A 21,470-nucleotide genomic window follows, 5' to 3' on the forward strand; every position below is an offset into this window, starting at 1 on the left:
TCAGAATTATACTCAGGTACACACAATTCTTCCTTCGCTGTATCTCTTTCAGTATCCGATAATAATCTGAATAGCAGATATGAAAATATCAACAATTTCGTTAATATAGAAATAGGTGTATTAAATATAAGGAGAGAATATCATATGAAGGATGATATGAAAGAAAATATAAAAGATGACATAATATTGAATGACTGCATTGAACAGAACAATAACATATTTAAAAAGTATAGCAGTTGTAAAATGTTTACAAATGGCAAATTATATAATAAAAATAATAATTTCAAAAATTTACACAGATTAAGTGATAATGTACTACTTAGCTATAACAATTATTCACAACAGCGTGGAGAGGATGATGCAATATTAAAATATTCTTCATTTTTGCCAAAAAGTATAGAAAGAAAAGTGTTTACCAATGGGACAAGAAGAAATGAATATAATTTTTCTATGAAAAACGACACAGTGGAACCTTATAATATAAATAAAAATCATAATAAAAAATACGTCGAATATCTTATGAAAAATAAAAATTTTTGTAGACCTTATAAAAAATATTCTCTAAAGAATTGTGAAGATGAAGATGGAATGTCCAACAAAATTCGCACGAATGACTCATATAATAGTAGCAATAATAACAATAATTATAGAAATAATAATAATAGTAATTATAGTAATAATGACAACAGCAATAATAGTACTAATTATTATTATTACACCTATTCTAAGATGTTGTCAGATATATATCCTATTAACTCGAGTGAAAGCATGATTTACAATAATTATGCAAACAAAAACGAGAACAGTTCAATTACCCTGAATATTACAGATGGAACAGTTAGTTCAATGGGTTTGTTTTCTTGTAACAATGGTGAAAATATAAAACCGTTAATAATAAATAAAACTTCAAGTTCGGTATGTATTACTGTGAAGGTAATTGGGAAACAAATAATTTGGTTTTTAAATGATACCATAATTTATCGTAATGAGTTTGACGCAAAAATGACCAATTTTGTTCCACTTATTAGAGTTTTTCCTAAAATAGAAAATAGAAAATTAGATGAATATAAGAACAGGGAATGTAACCCATCTGTACATATGAAATTTATTGATATCAATGAAAAAACTTTCGTTTCACCTCTATCTGAAATATATTTTAAATTTGAAAATATTCATGAAATGAAGTATAAAAATGACTGTATAAATATCAGAAAAAACTGGAATAAAAGTTTATGGAAACCTATGTGCTTTTTTTTACCAGATTTTACAACAGCAGTAGTATCACAAACAACAAAAACAAATATGAAAAAAAAAACAATACCATCCATAATACCACGTGCAGATAACGAAATATTAATACAATATTATAACTCTAATTACAAAGAAGTTATTTGTAACGATAATTTTTCTAATATTTTTTTCCTGACACCCAACATTCATATTAAAAGCGAACCGATAAATTTTACTCATTTGATGCATTGCAAAAATATACAGGGGGAAAAATGGAAATTTCTATCTTTAGAAAATATTAGAACTAGAAGAAATATATCTGTTATAAATTACTGCGGTTTGGTGAATTCATATAACCAATCAGAAATAAATAAAGTAGATTTGGGTACATTAAATAGCTGCGAGCAAAAGACGACAAAAGGAGACATAAGCATACAAAATATGCCAAATATACAAAAACCTTATGCTAAAATATTAGAAACGAGTACAAAGAATGATGTAGAAAAGGAAAATACCAACAAAAGAATTATAAACGATTTGAATATACAGAATTATTTGAATAGAAATAATAGAAATGAAGACATAGTTGCAAACAATAAAAATAATTATGAAGTTATGCATAATTTTCTTTTACCAAATGATAATAAAAGTAATGAGAAAAACAAAAAAAATTTAAATAATAGTAATGTAAATTTAAAGGCAAATTTATACGAATTAAATGATGTAAATAGAGCACATTATACATCATACTACCAGGAAGTTATCGCTGAATGTACGAACAAAAATTTTATTCACAGTAATTATATCAACGATTACTTTACGTCAAATAATGATAGTAATATACACATAAAATATAAGCTTAACAATTTTCCAAGAATAAAAAAAGACATCTCTTACAATATAAAATATAGTTCTATTCAAGAAATTAATGACACTAGCCATAACATTGCTAAATATAAATTTAATGAAAAAGCGAAAATTTTAAATGATGTAAGTAATAAAAAAAAATACACAAAAGACAATCAAATATGTTGTGACGAATATCAAACAAGGAATAATAGTTATTCGTTCATAAGTTATCATGATACTAATAATATTAATGAGGAGAAAAAGGGGAATAATAATATTATACATGTATCAAATAAAGACGATATCAATGAAATTAATAATAGTTCCGAGGAATATCATAATTATAAAGAGCATTCCTATGAATGTCTTAATTGTTGCCTATATTATATAGGATGCAAAGAATTTAAATTATGTATGGATTCTTATGATTCTATATTTCCTGCAAAACATTTTATTTTTAACTGTACTGTATGTTTTAATGAACATGATAATAGGTATAATGGGAATGAAATTAAAAATTCGATTGGTATTATATGGGGTATTTACCGCTGGTTATGGACAAGCAATGGAAAATTTATATGCCCGTTAAAACTTCCCCTATGTATATCTGAATTACCATCAGAAAAAATAGAAGAATGTGAAATAGAAGTTCCAATGTTTAAATCTAAGGACAATTTATGCATGGAATTTGAACCACTATATCAAAGTTTGTTTTTTTATAAGAATGGAAATTATGAGTTTGGATTTAAATTTGATACTTTCTATAATTATAGAAATATGAAAAACATTTGGTTAGATGATAGAAGTAAAGATATGAAAAACGAAGATGATATAAATGCATCGAAATTTTCCAATTCTAGTAGTATGAGTAATGTGAACATTAATGAAATAAATGTTATAAAAAATGGAGAAAATACATATAGAAATGGTATAAACGATAAAAATAATGTACAAAAAGATACATATAAAATCCAAAAAGAAAAGGATGTCAAAGATTTTAATAATGAGAATTACCCTAATTCACAAATGTATATAAATCATCCTTTTAGTTCGTTATATAATTCGAGAGCATATAATAATAATAGTTGTACACATTCTATATCTAAGGAACATAAGTGGAATAAGAGAATAAATGGCACAAACAATATAAAAACAAAGGAAAAAAAAATTAATAATGATATAAATTGTAATATTTGTAACAACAATAATTATGAGAACATTGTGGAAGATAACCAGAATGAAACTGTGACGAGAATACGAAATCATGTTAATATGATTAAGCTGTATAACTCTTTATTATTAAATGATTGTGAAAATGTTTCTTTTATTCTAAATTGTAATCCAGATTTATTAGCAAAATCAGATGAAAATAAACGAGAAATATCATTTGAACATTATGAAATGAAGCAAGAGGATTTCCCTTATGAACTTATTTCATCAATGAAAAATATAATATACGAAAAACATTTAACACCTTTGATGTTAGCTTGTCGAATAGGATGTGAGGAGTGTGTAAGAATAATAATAAGTATAGGAAAAGTCAACCCTAATAAAGCTTGTCATAAAATGGAGAAAGAAACTCCCTTAATGATAGCAGCACAATATGGGCATATTAGACTTGTATATATATTAATCTGTGTATATGGTGTACAAATAAATAAAAAAGACTCCAAGGGAAACACAGTTTTGCATAAAGTGTTGTTGAATTATGGTAATGATGAAGGAAAAGGAAATTCTACTTTAAAAATGGTTCAACTGTTACTAAAATTAGGAGCTGACATTACTATCCGAAATAAAAAAGGTGTATCTGTGGAAGAATTAGTGCAAAGAAATATGATAAAAAATAAAAAAGTGGAAAATATATTAAAAATATGGATTAAATTAACCTTAAAAAATAAAAAAAAAGAGAAAAGATATTATATTAATAAAAATATTATACCAGGTTTACTCTCGAATTGTTCGATAGTTGTTGGATTTCCTATAAACACAAATAATTTGAATAATAGATCGTCCGTAAAAATAAATTCGTTCGTTGTAGGAGGAGAACAACTGGTCACACACAAACATGGGGAAAATGTTAGAAGGTATGATGATGAGAATGATTTCTGTTGCAACTGCAACTTTGACGAGGAGGCGGAAATGGCATATAATAATAATTATTATAATATAAGTAACTGTATTAATGATAAGTATAATAATGGTAACTATAACAGTGGTCATTATAACAGTGGTCACTGTAACAGCGATAATTGTAATAGTAGTAATTATAAATATAATTATAATTACGATAATTATAATTATAGAGAATGCTTTGTGAGAAAGAAGGATGAAGAATATTTTAGTTGTGATAATTCTCCCAGAAATATTCCTGTACCCAATTTACGCAACCCAGAGAAAAGCATAAAGGAAAGAAAAAAAAAAAAAAATGAAACGGATAATATATCAAAATGTAACAATTTTAATAGTAGTTCTACCTTTTTAGAATATTCGAAGGAAAGGAATGATAAATACTCGGAATATATAAATTCATCTGAGAAGAATGATTTTACCAGAAGGAACAAAAATATGTATGGAAATAAAAATAAAACAGATTATTTTAAAGAGATAAATAACAAATTGGTGAACTATGTGGATGATACAAATATGTTATATAGAGAACGCAACTGTGCACATGACAATAATAATAATAGCTATAGTAATGATAGTACCCATAATAATACTAATATTTATAATAATAACAGTAATAATATAAAATATTTGAATGATTCAAAATATAAGGATAGCAAATTGTTCTTGCAAAAGGAGTATCTCAGTGACACAGATATATATGGAAACGAGTATGACCCTTCTGAATTAAGGAATAAAAATAAATTGGATTGTAATTTAATTAATGACAATGAAAGTAAAGATGTTCACTATATAATTATAGAGGAAAATGAGGAGGGAAATCTGAAAAATAATGCAAAAGACCAAATAAATAAAAGCCATAATATTCAATATATTTTAACAAAACAAAGGAAAAGATACAAGAATAAAAATGATATACTAAGTCATATTGTCGTTCACCCCCATGCTGATAACAATTTTTGTGATTCTAATATAGAATGTATGGATGAAGAAGAAAAAATGTACAAAAATAACATTTTAGAAAAAGAAAATAAGAATAAGGGAGAATTTTATTATAAGGATAATAATTCTCTAAAAGGGAATTTTAAAAATAAATGCTTCGTCTTTTCAAATTCAAGGAAGAATATGTTCAACTGTCAAGATGTGTATGTAAGTCTAATAGAATTTATAAATAAATCAGGAGTGTTTTCAGATATGTTTAAAAATAATGGTTATTTAGACTCTAAGAATATTCCAAAATTTGATGAATTAAAGAATGTACTAATGCAAATTAAGAATGAGGGTGATGTAGTTAAAGGATTTCAGAAGTTTTTAGAATTATTTGATTTTCTATATATGGATGAAAAATTAAAATGTTTCCTAAATATTGATCTAAGAAAACACTTAGAAAATTGTGATAGTCTAATTGATTTAGGTTATATCCTTTTAAAAGTGGACAGTTTCAGTAGCATTTTTAATAATTTTAAAATAAAATGGAGTAATAGTGTACGGGAAGAGTGGAGAAAAAGATTAATGAAAGGTATTGGTATCCTGAATGAATTTTATGATATACAATGGAATACTGATTTCTACACAGTTTTTAAATACGAAGAAGATATACTAGAATCTGCATCAGTTATTGATAATGTATTACGAAATGGAAATAATATGTTATTTTATAATAACTTAATGGACATGATAGACGACAAAACTCTTATTTTAAAGAGTATTCTTTACGATTCTCATATATTTGACGATAAATTTAAAAATATTCATTTGGAGAATTTTAATAAAGATTCTATTTTACATGATTTTTGTTCTAATAAAAATATTTTAAAAGATTATTTTTTTCTAGAAAATAATAAAAATATTATTAGCAATACCGATACAAATGAAATTACGGACAAACATAAACATTTTTTAAGTAAATATTTTATTAACAAGAATAGAAAAGGAAACAAAGAACTTTACTCTGGTTGTGATTCAGTGGAAGATGCAAATGAGCGAAAGGAAAAAAAATCCAGAAAGCAGCATACATTTGACAGATCAGCTTATAAAAGGGATTCAAAGCAGCATATACCCTTGTTCAAAATGTCTAATGATATATGTAGTAGTGGAGATGATTCAAATCATATAATTAGTAATGGAAACTATATATCAAATGGAACTATAATTGATAATTGTTCAATACACAACACATCTAATAGTAAGGGAAAAAATATGGAGAATAAGGAAAATGGTAAGAATGATGAAGTACTGTGTACGAATATGTCTAACTGTTATGTAAATAATAGCACAAACAATAATAGTAATATTAACAATGTTAGCAATGCTGGAAATATTGATCATGTTAGCAATATTGAAAATATTAGCAACAATGGAAATGTTAGCAATACTGGAAATATTAGTAATATTAGCAATATGAGTAGATATAGTAACAATTTATTCGGTAGTAAGGGAGATAGGAAAATGGAAAATGACATAACGAAGCAGGACTCCATGCGATCCATAAAGGTAGATGTTACGGTAGAGAATAATAGCAACATCAATAGTAATAACAGTAACAGCAATAAGAACAATAATAGTAATAATAAAAATATTGCTAATAATAAAAACAATATTGGTAATAATAATAGCAACAATAATAACAGTAATAGCAATAATAATAATAGTAATAGCAATAATAATAACAGTAATAGCAATAATAATAACAGTAATAGCAATAATAATAACAGTAATAGCAATAATACAAATAATAACATTAGTTGTAATAATTACACGCCAAGTAGTAAAAATAAAATCCAGTCGCCTAATGGTAGAATATCACGAAATGCACATATAATGTTTGAAAACACTTATGAAGAGAATATGTCATTAAATAATAATTTTCCATTTGAATGTTCAAATATGTTATTAAGTCAGAATCACGAGAATAATATAAATCAGTTTATGGGCGAAGAAGAACATGATAATTTAATCAATTCTAGTAGTAAATATATTTATGTTAAAAATTATAATGATGAAGGTAGTTATTTCAGTAAAGTAAATAGATATAGTAAGTACAAAGAGAAAGCACATAATTTGAAGAAAAATTGTTTTAATAAATCAGATATTGATCCTCCATTGTATACTAATAATTTGAATAGGAAATATTCTCTTGATAGAAGTTTTTGTAGGGATAGCTATGATGAACATGAAAATAATGAAAAAGATTACAGTCTAATGTGCGAAATGCATTTTACATCGTTGCCTTCAGAAAATGAAATGACGAGAGCAGAATGTAATAAAATATGGCCATATACTCTAGACACATATATTCTTCATATATATGATTTAATAAGTAGTTATATGGATTCAGATGAAAAAATAAGTTTATTTGTTTATCATGCATTTGATATGGAGAAAATAAAAAAAAAATTACCAAGTAAAACATCTCAATTATGGAAAAGAATAAATATGTCTTTAGATGATTTTATTGAAGAAATAAAAAAAGTTCATAATTTTACAATGAGAATTGTGTATCAAAATAATTTTAAAAACTATGGAATGTTTCCACCAAATTTTAAAAAATATTTTGTATTAACTGATGAATACTTAAAAAATATTACAAAAAAAAAGCTAGTTATGACTGTAGATTTTTATAAAAATAATGTTTACGAACAAAATAAATACCTTTTTTTAAAAATTATACAAGATCGCATAACTTTATTAAAAAGATTTAATACTTACTTTGAATGTTGCCTTCCAATTACAGCTGTATTATTCAATAAACCTATCATTAATTTGGAAGAGCACGGTTTGCGCACCATGGAATGTCCTTTATGCTTTTTTATGAGCAATGACAAATACTTTCCGTGGAACACACAAAAAAAACATAGAAGTGATATATACAATTGTAGCAGCTATTTATTATCGAAAGTTAAGAATGAAGCGGATAGCATCGATTCCAAGAAGGTCTCTGCTATAAGCATGAATAATAACTGTAGTAGTAGTATCAACAATAGTAGCAGTAATGGCATAAGTAATAGCAGAAATAACTGTAAATGTAATGGTATAAGTAATGACAGAAATAACTGTAGAAGTAGCTGCAGAACGAATGGTAGAAACACTAATGGGAACTGTCTTAATTATTATATGAATATGTGTAGAGACAAACTATATGACTATCCAAACGAGTTCAAGAAATTCAAAGGTTTAAAGGAGAACATAAGCAATGTAATCTGCCAAAATATAGAAGACACAGGAAATAAGTGGAACAATTTAGATCATATTGATTGTACAAAAAACAAAAAGGACAATATATCTGTAAGTGGAAATATAAGTAATTCTTTGGTGGTTGCAGCTGAGTTATTATCTAAACATAATGCATCACACAAAAGCAATAATAAAAATAGTAATAATAATAATAGAAGTAGCAATAGTAATAGTAATGGAAATAAAAATAGCGAAAGTAATGGCAATGAACACAATGGTAGTAATGGAAACGGTAATGGCAGTGGTAAACCTTTCGTGATCAGTTATACCTGCAGTAATCATAATAATAGTACACAAAATGAATTTCTTTGTGATAATTACGAGATGTTAGAAAAATCAAATGAAAATATACATTTGTATAATAGCAATGAAGGCGAACATGAAAGCTTGGAGGATCCAGTGGCAGATTGTATAAAACATTGTAAAAATATGTACTCATCTAGTAAAATGGTTTTAGCAATGGGGTCATCTGATTTACCAATACAATTATCCTCCTATTTATTTATTAAAAAAATTCTTAAACATGACACTACATTAAAATTATGGAAGGAATGTCTAAAAAATATTACTTCCTCAAGTTCAGAAAAATCGAACTTGACATTAAGAATAGATAGAGGTATGGCTGCAACAGCAAAAAATATTGCTCATACTATGTGGTATCAGAGTACGTTTTCATTATTAAGTATAGATACTCATAAACTTAGGGGGAAACCAAGAGATAGACCGTTTATGGTTGTATTTATTGGAGAAGGTGCAACGGATTTTGGTGGTCCTTTTCACGAATATCTGTCTTCACTTTCTAGGGAAGTTATGGGTAAGCTATCAGATTCACCTGATAAAAGTTTACCCGTATTTCCTTTGTGTATTCCTTGTCCTAATTACACACAAGCTATTGGTGGAAGACAAGATACGGTAATAATTAACCCTCAAATTAGTCCATATTCTATAAAGGAATTAGAATATGTTGGTGAAATAGATATTATTGATAATATGGAAAGTTATAGATGGCAGATATTGAATATATATAATTCTATTAAAGAGATAAAAAGCAAATTATATAAGTCACAAAGTAATAATTATCAAATGTATAAGGATAAAGAAGAAAATGATTTCTCGGAGGAATTTGGAAAAAGAAAGGAGGATCAAATATATATGCATTGTTCAGCAGATAAGGATCCATGTGAGAGACCTCATAATTCAACTAGTGCTAAGTATTTTAACAGTAGTAATGAAAATATGGATCATAATTATTGTGGTATGATAAGGAATAATAATTTTGTCCTCGATGAACCTATCAGTACAAAAAACAAAAAGGGTAATACTCGGACAGGAAAATGTAAGTGCAGCCAAGATGACAGTGGTATTAGCGGAAACAGTGGTATTAGCGGCAACAGTGGTAGTAACGGTAATAGCGGTAATAATAGTAATAACACGAGTAAAGAATCATTAGAGGAAAAGGCTAACTCAGGAGAGAAGAGTCAGAATGGAGGTTGTAATCCTAAAAACAAAGAGAAAGTCTACATATTCAATAATAAAAAATCTGTTACATTTGAAAAAATAGAAGAAGATAATAAGATGGATTTTCATTTAGGTAACAAATATTATAGAAGTTATGTAAGCGAAAATAATTCTACTGAGGAAAATGACATTTTTGAAGTTATTAATAATGTATCTTTGAAAACTAGAAAAGATCTTGTGGATAGAATATTAAAAAAGAGACGAAATGAAGAGAATGATAAATTGTTACGAAAGGAAATGGAAAATAAAAAAGAATGCGATAATATGAAGAAGAACAATAAAAAATATAATGATACAAACAAAAACAATATGTATGTAGAATATGATGAAAAGACTACTAAAGCAATGGAATTAGCTATGTATGAATCCTTAGGTAGAGTTATGGGTATGTGTGTTTGTATAGCATCTGCGTTAAATATATGTTTTAATCCTATAATTTGGAAAAAAATTTGTGGTATGCCTCTAGAATTACAAGATTTATGTGATTATGATTTTGTTGCTGTGGAAATGTTGAAAACATTAAAAATGCTATGTGATGAGAGAACCAACGGATGGAATGTAGAATTAAAACAGTCGCTAGGTGATATGACATTCTTAACAGAAGATTCTGGAGGTAATTCTATTGAACTGATTAGGAATGGAGTTAATGTACCAATTAACTTTGATAATTTAGAATTGTTTATTCGCTTAATGACAAGATGTAAAATGAATGAATCATCAAAAGGCATAAGATATTTATTAAAAGGATTTAGTTCGGTAATACCTTTAGGTAGATTAAGATTATTATATGAGTTTACAAATGTAGAACATATGGTTTGTGGTGAAAGAGAAATTAACTTAGATGTATTAAAAGCCCATACTTGGTCAAATGATTTAAAAATAAAGCATAAGCTCTTCACAGTATTAGAAGAATTTACCAATGAACAACTCCAATCATTTCTTAGATTTGTTTCTGGTCGCTCAAGATTACCAACAACAAAAAATGATTGGTATATGATTATTGATGTTGATAATGGTAATCATAATTTTAGTCAGATAGATCAGAGATTACCTACAGCTGTTACCTGTGGCTTTCGTTTATTGTTACCTCAATATTCCACTTTAGAAATTTTAAAAGAAAGGTTACTGTATGCAATTAAAAATTGCACAGCTATTGATTTAGACACCTTTGTTGTCCATGATCAAATGCAGTTAATGTATGAAGAGTGATTCGTTCAAGTTGTTCTTATTTGGGTGTTTTGTAGAGTAGGACATAAAGGGGAAAAAAAAAAAAAAAAAAAAAAAAATACATAATTACGTACCTACACACTTAAATAACGATACTACTTTTATTACAATTTGTTCTTTTTTTTTTTTTTTTTCATATTTCTTTTATATGATTTTTCTTTTTTTGTGTAATTCTAACTGCAAATATACGTATCTAAAATATTACTAATTTTACAATTGTATTAGCATTTTCAAAATATTTTTGGTGATTTAATCTATATTTCAGTTAGGTGTAGATGATTAAATAAACTTATAGAAAAAAAAAATAATAATAATAAATAAATAAAATAAAATAATTTAAAAATTTGGAACGTAGAACAATATGAAAAAACTTTAAAGGTTAGAAAAAAAATTAGAGGTTATATAACAAATTAATGTAGTTCCAAATTGGATTGTTCCAGTTCGTAAACCTTATACATACCCCACATACCCACGTACACACATATATACATATATATATACGTATCTATGCAAATGTGCCATAATTCTATATATTTTTATGAACTAAGGCTCTCTGAGTTGGCGCTTCGCTTACACTTATTTCTATGTAATTGACTTTTCTTTTTATCAAAAATGATATATCTATTTCTTCTATTATTTTATTTAAAATATACTGTGCAATTTCTTCTGTAGAAGAATGCATAATAGGTAATTTAATGCAGTCATACTGTGGGAAAGAATATACCGAATTGTCTTCACAAGTAATCTTTATATTTTTATTTTCATCTTCAATTTTTAAAACATCACTATAAACAGGTACGATGAAATGATGATCTAACTGATTACAAACGTTTCTAACTTTTTCTTTTAAAATAGAAAAATCTACAACATATCCATCTTCTTGTACATAACCTTTTACTTTTAAGGATACATTATAATTATGACCATGTAAGGTTTCTTTGAACCCTTTATATGCAATAAAGTGTGCACAGTTGAATGAAAATGAAGGTGATTCAATTATGAGTTCGGTTGTATTATTTTCTGAATTAACTGTATCTTTCTTCATTATGATATTTACTTTAAATGTTTATCTTTTTATCAATTAAATTTGCATGAATAATGAAAGAAATAAAAAATTATTACTAAAGTGAATGTCAGAAGATGTGGAAAAAAAAAAAAAAAAAGAGCAATTGGTAATTAGGTAAAATAAAGATAAATGGTAATTCTAAAATATTCAGATTAGTTAAAAAATATATAGTTAGACTCCATTTTACATATAATTTTCTCTATAGTGAAGGCAATTGTTTAGTAAAAAAAAAAAAAATATTAAATGTTTACATATATGAGATAAAGATTTATATATGGTTATAATATAACATATTATTTTATAGAAAAACGCCTCTACATAAAGCACTAAAATATTACTACACTATTCCTCTTGGAATTAGAAGAATAAGCATATAAAACTAATAATAGTATATGCAATCATTAATGGTAAACTGATCTATATAAGAAAATAATTTTTTTTTAGTTAAAAATGATTTTTTATAAGAAGTAAATATTGCATTATATAGTGAGAATAAGTACTATATTCAATGACATTTCTAATAAAAAATATATATATATGTATATATGTATATATATACATATATAACATATATATTGTAAAAAGAAATAATAAATTGTATAAACAAAGGGAAGCAAAAAATGGTAGATAGAAAAAGAATGACATATAATGCTATTGTTTCAAATAACTGGCTTATTCATAAAAATTTAAATGTTATGTGTTATTTAAATTGATTTCCTGATTTTACAAGCAGTTAATAGTAGCATGTAAACGAATGTATGTAGAGAACTATGAATATATCATGTTTCAATTTGAAAAAAAAAAAAACAATGCTTTTTTTTATATTTAGTTCTCTAACATATTTAACAAACGAAGGGGAAATGAATAAGCATATATTATTCCATAGGAACATGGTGAATAATTAAATGGGTGTAAATTAGTATATGTATACGCATATACTTATATGCATATAGTGTACGGGTTAATTAAAACCAAAAATGCCATGAAAAATGTGAAAACATGAAGCAAATATAGCGAAAGGCTTTTTTTGATATTCAGAAATATGAAATAAAATTGAATTGGAGTAAACAATTTTATATAAAGATCACATCATGTATTCAATTAAAAAAGGTAATTCACTTAAATTACAATTAAAAAAAAATAAAAAATCATAATAGTAATAATAATAAATATAATAATGATAATAATAATAATGATAATAATATCAATGATAATAATATTAATGATAATAATATCAATGATAATAATAATAATGACAATAATAATAATGATAATAATCAACAAGGTAATGTTTGAATTTCACAAAACTAAAAATGCTCCTATTAAATAGCTCTATTCTGTAGTATTTTGTACTTCTTGGATGATTTTAAAGCTGGGTCACGCAGCAGTTGTACTCCATGTAAGTAATACTGCTTCTCCTTTATGTTTATTATAAACACTGATTTATTTTTCAGTAATATTAGTACTCTGTTCTTTGGCGTTATTATTTTAAATGACTGAAAGGGGGAAGGGGTTTGTACTTATACATGTATGTATATATATACGTGTGTATGTTTACATAGCTATATATATTATGCAAATATATGTTTATCTAGCCACCAATGCACAATTCATTGGTATCTACGCATTTGTAAGCACAATGATGCATACTACTGTGTAATATAAGATAGCGCAGTTTTATTAAAAAATCAAGGATGTTTATTTTATTATTTCATTATATTTTTAATTTATTATTATAATAAATTATATAATATAATATAATATATTTTTTATTTTATTTTAATATTTTATTTTAATATTTTATTTTTTATTTTTATGGTTATATATATATATATATATATGTAATTACGTTTTGCGTTTCCAAGACTATTATTCCTTTTATTCCGATGTATGTTGAACACCGCGATTTATGAATTTCAACACAAGCGCCATTCAACTCCATATCATTAATTGTGTCTAAACTTAACTCTTTGCTGTTTGTTAATTCGAGTAATTCATTTACATAAATATTCCATAATTCGTTTAATTTTCTTGCATGTTCATATGATGTATTGTTTTCTGCAGGCACGTTGTAACTAGAATATTCGTTAGATGATAAACCTACTTTTTCTATTTTTGGCTGCTGTGTTGTTTTCTTCTTATCCATATTATATGAACTATCATTTTTTAAACTTTTACTAATAAAGATTTTTGAAGGCATTTCCAAATCGAGGGTCTTAAATGAAAAGAAGAGGTTTTGTTATGAGAATGGGCTAAAACGTGCGGTGTTATGATATGCAGAATACAGGTACGTATATTAAAGACAGCTTTATGTTACGCGTGAACATACATACATACGTACATATGTGCACCTATATATATATATATATATATATTTACAAATACGACAATACGACAATACGACCACACGACCATAGTTGTATCAGTCAATTTGTTTATTACCTTGTCCAATTCACTATCAACCGAAGAGGAGTAATCTCTCGGCTTTTTGCTAAGAAAAGGATGATTGGTAAACTTATTTTCTTTACCCCTACTACAGTTTCTGCAGTTTTGATTTACATTATTGGAATTGATATTGTTAGGGACGTATATATTAATATTACTCTTTGATTCCGTAACGTTTGCATTCGAATTTTTATTTAATGAGAAAGATGGTGATATGTTCTTACCATATAAGCTTAACTTAAGATTTTTACTACATTTGTCATCTTGTTTATTGGACTTCTTATAATATATATTATTTGAACTTTTTTCATTTTTTCTGTGCAAATTCTTGCCTTGTGAATAATAATTTATATGTTTATTGTCATCTGTTTTTCGTTTTTTATTAATTTCAGTTGATGTGTTTTCTCCCATTTTTGGCTTCTAAGTATTTCATTATTGTATTAATAGGCGAAAATATGTGTTAGAAAAAATTGGTACCTCCCAAATACTTTAACTAATATCCACAAAAATATGTTATATATATGTGTACGTCTATGCGTATATTTCTATGTTTATATATATATGTATATATGCATATGTATTTATTCATATATGTTTGCTTTATTTCAAACATCCCCTTTTTCGGAATCTATGAAACTAAAAATGTGTTAATATAATATTAATGTCTTACTCCTTTTATTACCTTTTATATATTATATTCACTTTAGTTAAGTTTTCAATATTCCTATTACGTTCTATTATTATAGTCAGAAGTTGGTGTAAATGTTGGATAGTATTATAATTTAATTAATTCATAGTTTAATTTTTTAATTATAAATTTTCAAAATTCTACTTCATAACATGAGTGTTAGTATTCATGTAATTAAAAAAACGAATGGCATATATCAAACAATAACGTGTTTTTAGTAATATATATTTCTTTCAGATGCGATGAGACAAAATTATATTACTAAAGAAACAGCTAAAAGATGTTTAAATAATAAAAAAAGAAAAAAAATGATAAATAAAAATATACAGCAAAATCCTAACGATGTTATTTTGACCCATTTGGCAAGAACTACACAAGAGGAGCAACTATCCATAAATGTATTTTACCTATACATTTACATGTACTTACAAAAAGAAGGCATAGTTTTCGATCGGCACTTTTGCCTAAAAAACGCATTTCAGAAACTCTCAACTATTTATATCAAATACTACTATGTGCTAAATCTATATTTTAATACTAACGGTTTTCCTTTACATTATATGAAAAATCCTACATATAATGTCCATATAACAAATATGGTAAAATACAGTCAAAATGGCTAAAGAATCTATTGTTAATTTTTGTTTTATATATATATATGAATGTATACACACACGGTTTATCATCATCATAATACACTAATACATTTGTATCAACAAGTACCTATATGTACAAATGTATATGGGTGTATGTATGAATATATATACATATATATCATTGAAAACTATTACAATATACTAATGTGATACCATTGAAACGTAACTACTTATATAACGTAATGTACTTTAAATCTAATATGTAAAAGCTTTTTATTATACATAAAAATGTACTATTTAATTTGATTTCTTCTATTTGTTTTATTCGTTTTATTTGTTTTATTCGTTTTATTTGTTTTATTTGTTTTATTCGTTTTATTTGTTTTATTCGTTTTATTCATTTTATTTGTTTTATTTGATTCATTCGTTTTATTCATTTTATTTGTTTTATTTGATTTATTCGTTCTATTTGTATTATTCGTTTTATTTGTATTATCTCTCTTATTTATTTTATTTTATATTTTCAAACGGATGGGTATAAAAGTTTTATTTCCCATATAACCATAATATAATAACAAAAAAAAAAAAAAAAAAAAAAAAAAAAAAAAAAAAAAAAAAAAAAAAAAAAAAAAAAAAAAAAAAAAAAAAAAAAAAAAGAAAAAAAAAAAAGGAAATGAAAGGAAATAAAACACAAATGGACCAAGTATACATATTATTTAGTGAATGATTAAGTTGTATTCATTGATTCATTAAAGCGAAATATTGGTATTATTAATAAACTACGACTGTTCAAATATAAACATATATGCTATTAATATCTCATATACGAAGATAAAATGAAGTATAAAAAGCTGTTTTAATAGTGCTTAGTATAAGAGTAACAAAAAATCATATAAATGTTCATTTGTGCTCTTGGCATATAATTACATACTTAAATAGGTATATATATAAAATACATGTACAAATAAATACTTGTAAACATATACATATAATGTTATATATGTAGTACCTTATATAATATATATTATTTTGTGCTTTTCATTCTGCCTGTAACGGCTTACCATTGCTGCATACAATTGCTGTGAGGTCTTTTAATTTATCTTAATGCGCTATGGGATTATACGCAATATGCGATTTAGTAGTCAATTTATACGTAATTATGTATGCATACCTATAAATAAATATATATATACGTTCATACATAAATATTCATTCATATATATATATATAATATATATATGAGTATATAATGTTCCACATTCATGTATTTTACTTTTTTAATTATATTATTTTTATTTTTTAAATTTAGCAGTTTATATGTTATATGTTATATTTTATTTATAATTATTTTTTCTTTAAATTTATATATATATATGGAAGTAAATAAATAGAGATTCTGAATAGTACATGCAAGCGTACATATATATAATATATATATATTCATATACATGTTCATGCGTATATATAATATATATTTACGTATGTACATGTATCATTATACATAAATTTATTACAAGCCTTAAGAATTTAAATTGTAGAGACTTTTTAACAAAATAGAATTATAAAAAGGGAAATAAGGCTTAAGAAAAGCCCATAAAAAAAGAGGGGAGTAAGATAAAAAAAGAAAGAAAAGAAAAAGAAAATAGAGCTTGTAAAAAGCAATTTTTGTCATACATAATGAATAACACAGAAAGCTGTGGAATCCTATCTAAGATTGACTCAGGACAACTTAATGTTATTGATATTGATCAAAGTATTTTTCTTAATAAACACTGTTACCCAGTTAATGAATTTTATGGAGAAGATGATAATGAGACGAGTACAAATAATCAGTTAAAAAATGTAAAAATATATAAAGAAATGTATGAAGAAAGTATTAATAATCCGGAAATGTTTTGGGGGAACATTGCTAAAAGTAGTTTAAGATGGTCTAAGGTGTTCACTAAAGTATATATTGGCAATTTTAAAAAGGGTAATGTTAGTTGGTTTATTAATGGAAAAATTAATGCATGTGAAAATTGTGTTGACAGATGGGTAGAAAAACATCCTAATAAAACTGCTATAATATGGGAAAAGGATACTCCAAATGATTATAAAAAAATTAGTTATCAAAAATTATTAGAAAAAACATGTAAAGTGGCTAATTTACTAAAAATGTATGGTGTTAAAAAACAAGATACTGTAACTATTTATTTACCTATGATTCCAGAATTAGTGTATTCCATGTTAGCATGTGCTAGAATAGGTGCTATACACAATGTTGTATTTGCAGGGTATTTTTCTGGTAGCTTATGTGATAGAATTTTAGATTCAAGATCTACTATTCTAATTACATGTGATTTTGGCATTAGAGGGGGTAAATTAACCAAATTAAAACAAATTGCTGATGGAGCTATGGATATGTGTGGTACTATAAAAACTTGTATTGTTTTCAAAAATAAAACAAATATTAATGATATTAGTATATATAATAAAACGTCAATGCAAAATCATTTTTATCATTCAAATAGTATTGATTCTCCATCAACTATATTAATTGATAAAAATAATGAGAACAGAGATGATTATGACAACAGCTGTATTGACAAAAATTGTACTAAAAGAAAGGGTGCTGAGATAAGTGCTCCAACTCACAATGAAAACATATATGGCAATATATGCAAAAATACCAATGATAGTTCAAATAGTAAAATTAACTTAAAAACCAACAATGTAAGTAGTTATACCCTAAATGATAATACACAAAATTGCATAAAGGACGAGAGTTCAGCATATGTTTATGCAATGGATAAAAGTGATCACAATGCAAATTGTAACGGCGACAATAATATAAATATCAGTATTAGCGAAAGTGACAAGGATAAGAGTTGCAGTAATAATCCCATTGATAACAATATCAGTCTTAATTGCAATTATAACTGTAACGACAACACAAATAATATTAATTATAATAGTAATAGTAATAATAATATTAGTAGTAATAATATTAGTAGTAGTAGTAATAATATAAGTAGCAACAATATAAGTAGCAACAATATAAGTAGCAACAATATAAGTAGCAACAATATAAGTAGTAATAATATTACAAGTAGTAATTATATAAGTGGTAATAATAATAATACCCCAAAAAAGGTAGTACACACATTACATAAAAAGATTTTTAAAAATAACAATTTAAATAAGAAATTTTCAAGTGTAGAAAAAATACAATGTAACAAAGTGGACAATGATGATCACAATACAATTTATGAAAACGATGAAGCAAATAGGAGGGGTTATCCAACCATGAATGGAAAAGAATCACGTTATTGTAAGAACAATATCGAATTGAAGAACAATTTGTTGGGTATATCGAAAAATACCAAAAATGAAAAAGAGGCATATAATGGAAACGAAAATAGAAGGAGTAATTTCGATGAAAATATATGTACACTAAAAGAAGGTCGTGATATAGATGGTTCATCATTAATGAAAAATATGAGATCATATTGTCCCATAGAATATGTAGATAGTGAAGATTTTTTATGTTTATTATATACTTCAGGTTCTACAGGGAAACCAAAAGGTGTAGCACACACTACAGCTGGTTATTTAATATATGCATATACAACATGTAAATATATTTTTGATGTTAAGGATGATGATATATTTGGGTGTGTTGCAGACATAGGATGGGTAACAGGTCATAGTTATGTTTTATATGGACCTTTATTAAACGGAATAACTACTGTCTTATTTTCATCTATACCAACTTACCCTGATTGTGGTAGATATTGGAATTTAATACAAACACATAAAGTAACACAGTTTTATACAGCCCCAACAGCACTTCGAGCTTTGATGAAACATGGGGACCATTTTGTTGAAAAATATGATTTATCCTCCTGTCGAATATTAGGTAGTGTAGGTGAACCTATTAATCCAGAAACATGGAGATGGTATTATAATGTAATTGGTAAAAAAAAGTGTGTTATTGTTGATACCTATTGGCAAACAGAGACAGGTGGTATTGTAATTGCACCGATACCGAACTTATTTAAAATGAAACCAGGGTGTGCGACGCTACCATTTTTTGGTGTTGAATTAGAAATTCTAGATTCAAACACGTTAGAACCAGTAAAAGGTACGAATGTTTGTGGTTTATTATGTATTAAGAGTCCATGGCCTGGTATGTTAAGAACAGTATTTGGAAATCATAATAGATTAATTAAAACTTATTTTTCCATGTGTCCTAATTACTATTTCACCGGGGATGGTGCGTATAGAGATGAAGATGGGTATTATTGGATATCAGGTAGAATTGATGATACGTTAAATGTATCAGGTCATAGGTTAGGAGCGGCAGAAATTGAACATGCATTAGTTCAACACTTCTGTATTGCCGAGGCAGCTGTTGTTTCTTTTCATCATAATGTTAAGGGGGAAGGTATTTTATGTTTTGTTGTTAAAAAAAAAGGGGAGTTAAGAAATTATATGGAACAAAATGTTGATACTAAAAATAATGTTCTTTTGACATCCACTACTGCTAATATAAAAGACATGGAAGAATTAAAAAAAAATTATACAGATGATAAAATAATAGATGAATTAAAATTGTATGTTAGACAAGTTATAGGACCTATTGCTACTCCAGATATTATTTGTATTGTCCCTGACTTACCTAAAACAAGAAGTGGAAAAATTGTTAGGAGAATACTAAGAGCTATAGCTAACGGATTAAAGGATTTTGGTGATATTACAACTGTTTCAAATTATGAAATTATTGATATTATTAGCCATAAATTTAAGGAATGCAAAGAAAAGGGTCAAACGGGATCGTAAAGCTATCAGCATATGCAAAACTATATTTGCTTCATTGCTTTCGCTCTTTCTCTACGTATTTCGTTCTCGGCTTTGCCATCCTTTATTCATTTTATTATATTAATTCATCACTTATTTTATTCTATTACTTTACTGTATTACTTTATTTTATTTTATTACATTATTTTATCACCTTATTGTATTACTTTATTTTATTACTTTATTTTATTGTTTATTTATTTTTTTTTATATAAGCAATTTTAAAGAGCTGCAAAATTTTTTACCTGTTCCACATTGTTATGTGCACATTTTAACGCGTGCTGATATAATGAGAACATATCAGTCAATTTAGCAAAAACTCTGAGGGTGTATAACCTTTGGGACGTTTGCCTCTAAGTGTTATTACTTCATTTTGTTTATGCATCTATGTAAGCATCCACACATGTGTGTCTTCTGTGTGTACGTATATATGTATTCATAAATATACGTATATTTATATCAGTGAGAATAATATATAGTTACACATATTTAATAATTTGTCTTTATGCTAAGAGACAATGTACATTTGTTCACAACATAACAAAACAGTTGGGCATAAATATATTATGTAATATATACAGTTATTTTATCATTTAGTTTTTAAGTATTGTGTGCATAATCTGATTATTTTTTATGCATTTTTGTGTGTATA

The 21,470-nt window shown here is 25.9% G+C and overlaps 5 protein-coding genes across 5 annotated transcripts in view; 3 read left to right on the top strand and 2 right to left on the bottom strand.

Annotated features, from left to right (window-relative positions):
- The window catches only part of MKS88_003691 (HECT domain-containing protein 1), a gene marked incomplete at both ends in the record, with an annotated part of 28,664 nt that extends 17,498 nt beyond the window's left edge, over nucleotides 1-11,166 (top strand). The window contains one exon of the mRNA XM_067216805.1: nucleotides 53-11,166. Coding sequence (XP_067072503.1) covers nucleotides 53-11,166 — 11,114 coding nt within the window. The remainder of the gene's footprint in view (nucleotides 1-52) is intronic.
- A 544-nt stretch (nucleotides 11,167-11,710) lies between these two features.
- Nucleotides 11,711-12,229, bottom strand: MKS88_003692 (6-pyruvoyltetrahydropterin synthase; the record flags this gene model as incomplete). The annotated part of the gene is made up of 1 exon (XM_067216806.1): nucleotides 11,711-12,229. The coding sequence occupies one exon, from the start codon at nucleotides 12,227-12,229 to the stop codon at nucleotides 11,711-11,713; it is 519 nt and encodes a 172-aa protein (XP_067072504.1).
- A 641-nt stretch (nucleotides 12,230-12,870) lies between these two features.
- MKS88_003693 (uncharacterized protein) lies at nucleotides 12,871-13,546 on the top strand (the record flags this gene model as incomplete). Its single annotated transcript, XM_067216807.1, has 2 exons — nucleotides 12,871-12,947; nucleotides 13,408-13,546. 2 exons carry the CDS (start codon nucleotides 12,871-12,873, stop codon nucleotides 13,544-13,546), a joined length of 216 nt encoding a protein of 71 aa, XP_067072505.1.
- A 26-nt stretch (nucleotides 13,547-13,572) lies between these two features.
- MKS88_003694 (ribonuclease P protein subunit p29) lies at nucleotides 13,573-15,106 on the bottom strand (the record flags this gene model as incomplete). The annotated part of the gene is made up of 3 exons (XM_067216808.1): nucleotides 13,573-13,746; nucleotides 14,100-14,465; nucleotides 14,693-15,106. The coding sequence occupies 3 exons, from the start codon at nucleotides 15,104-15,106 to the stop codon at nucleotides 13,573-13,575; spliced, it is 954 nt and encodes a 317-aa protein (XP_067072506.1).
- Nucleotides 15,107-17,656: 2,550 nt separating this feature from the next.
- On the top strand, nucleotides 17,657-20,800 carry MKS88_003695 (acetyl-CoA synthetase; the record flags this gene model as incomplete). The annotated part of the gene is made up of 1 exon (XM_067216810.1): nucleotides 17,657-20,800. One exon carries the CDS (start codon nucleotides 17,657-17,659, stop codon nucleotides 20,798-20,800), a length of 3,144 nt encoding a protein of 1,047 aa, XP_067072507.1.
- Between the last annotated feature and the right edge of the window lie 670 nt (nucleotides 20,801-21,470).

Source organism: Plasmodium brasilianum, chromosome 11 (assembly GCF_023973825.1).
Source record: "Plasmodium brasilianum strain Bolivian I chromosome 11, whole genome shotgun sequence".
NCBI classification, from domain to species: Eukaryota; Apicomplexa; class Aconoidasida; order Haemosporida; family Plasmodiidae; genus Plasmodium; species Plasmodium brasilianum.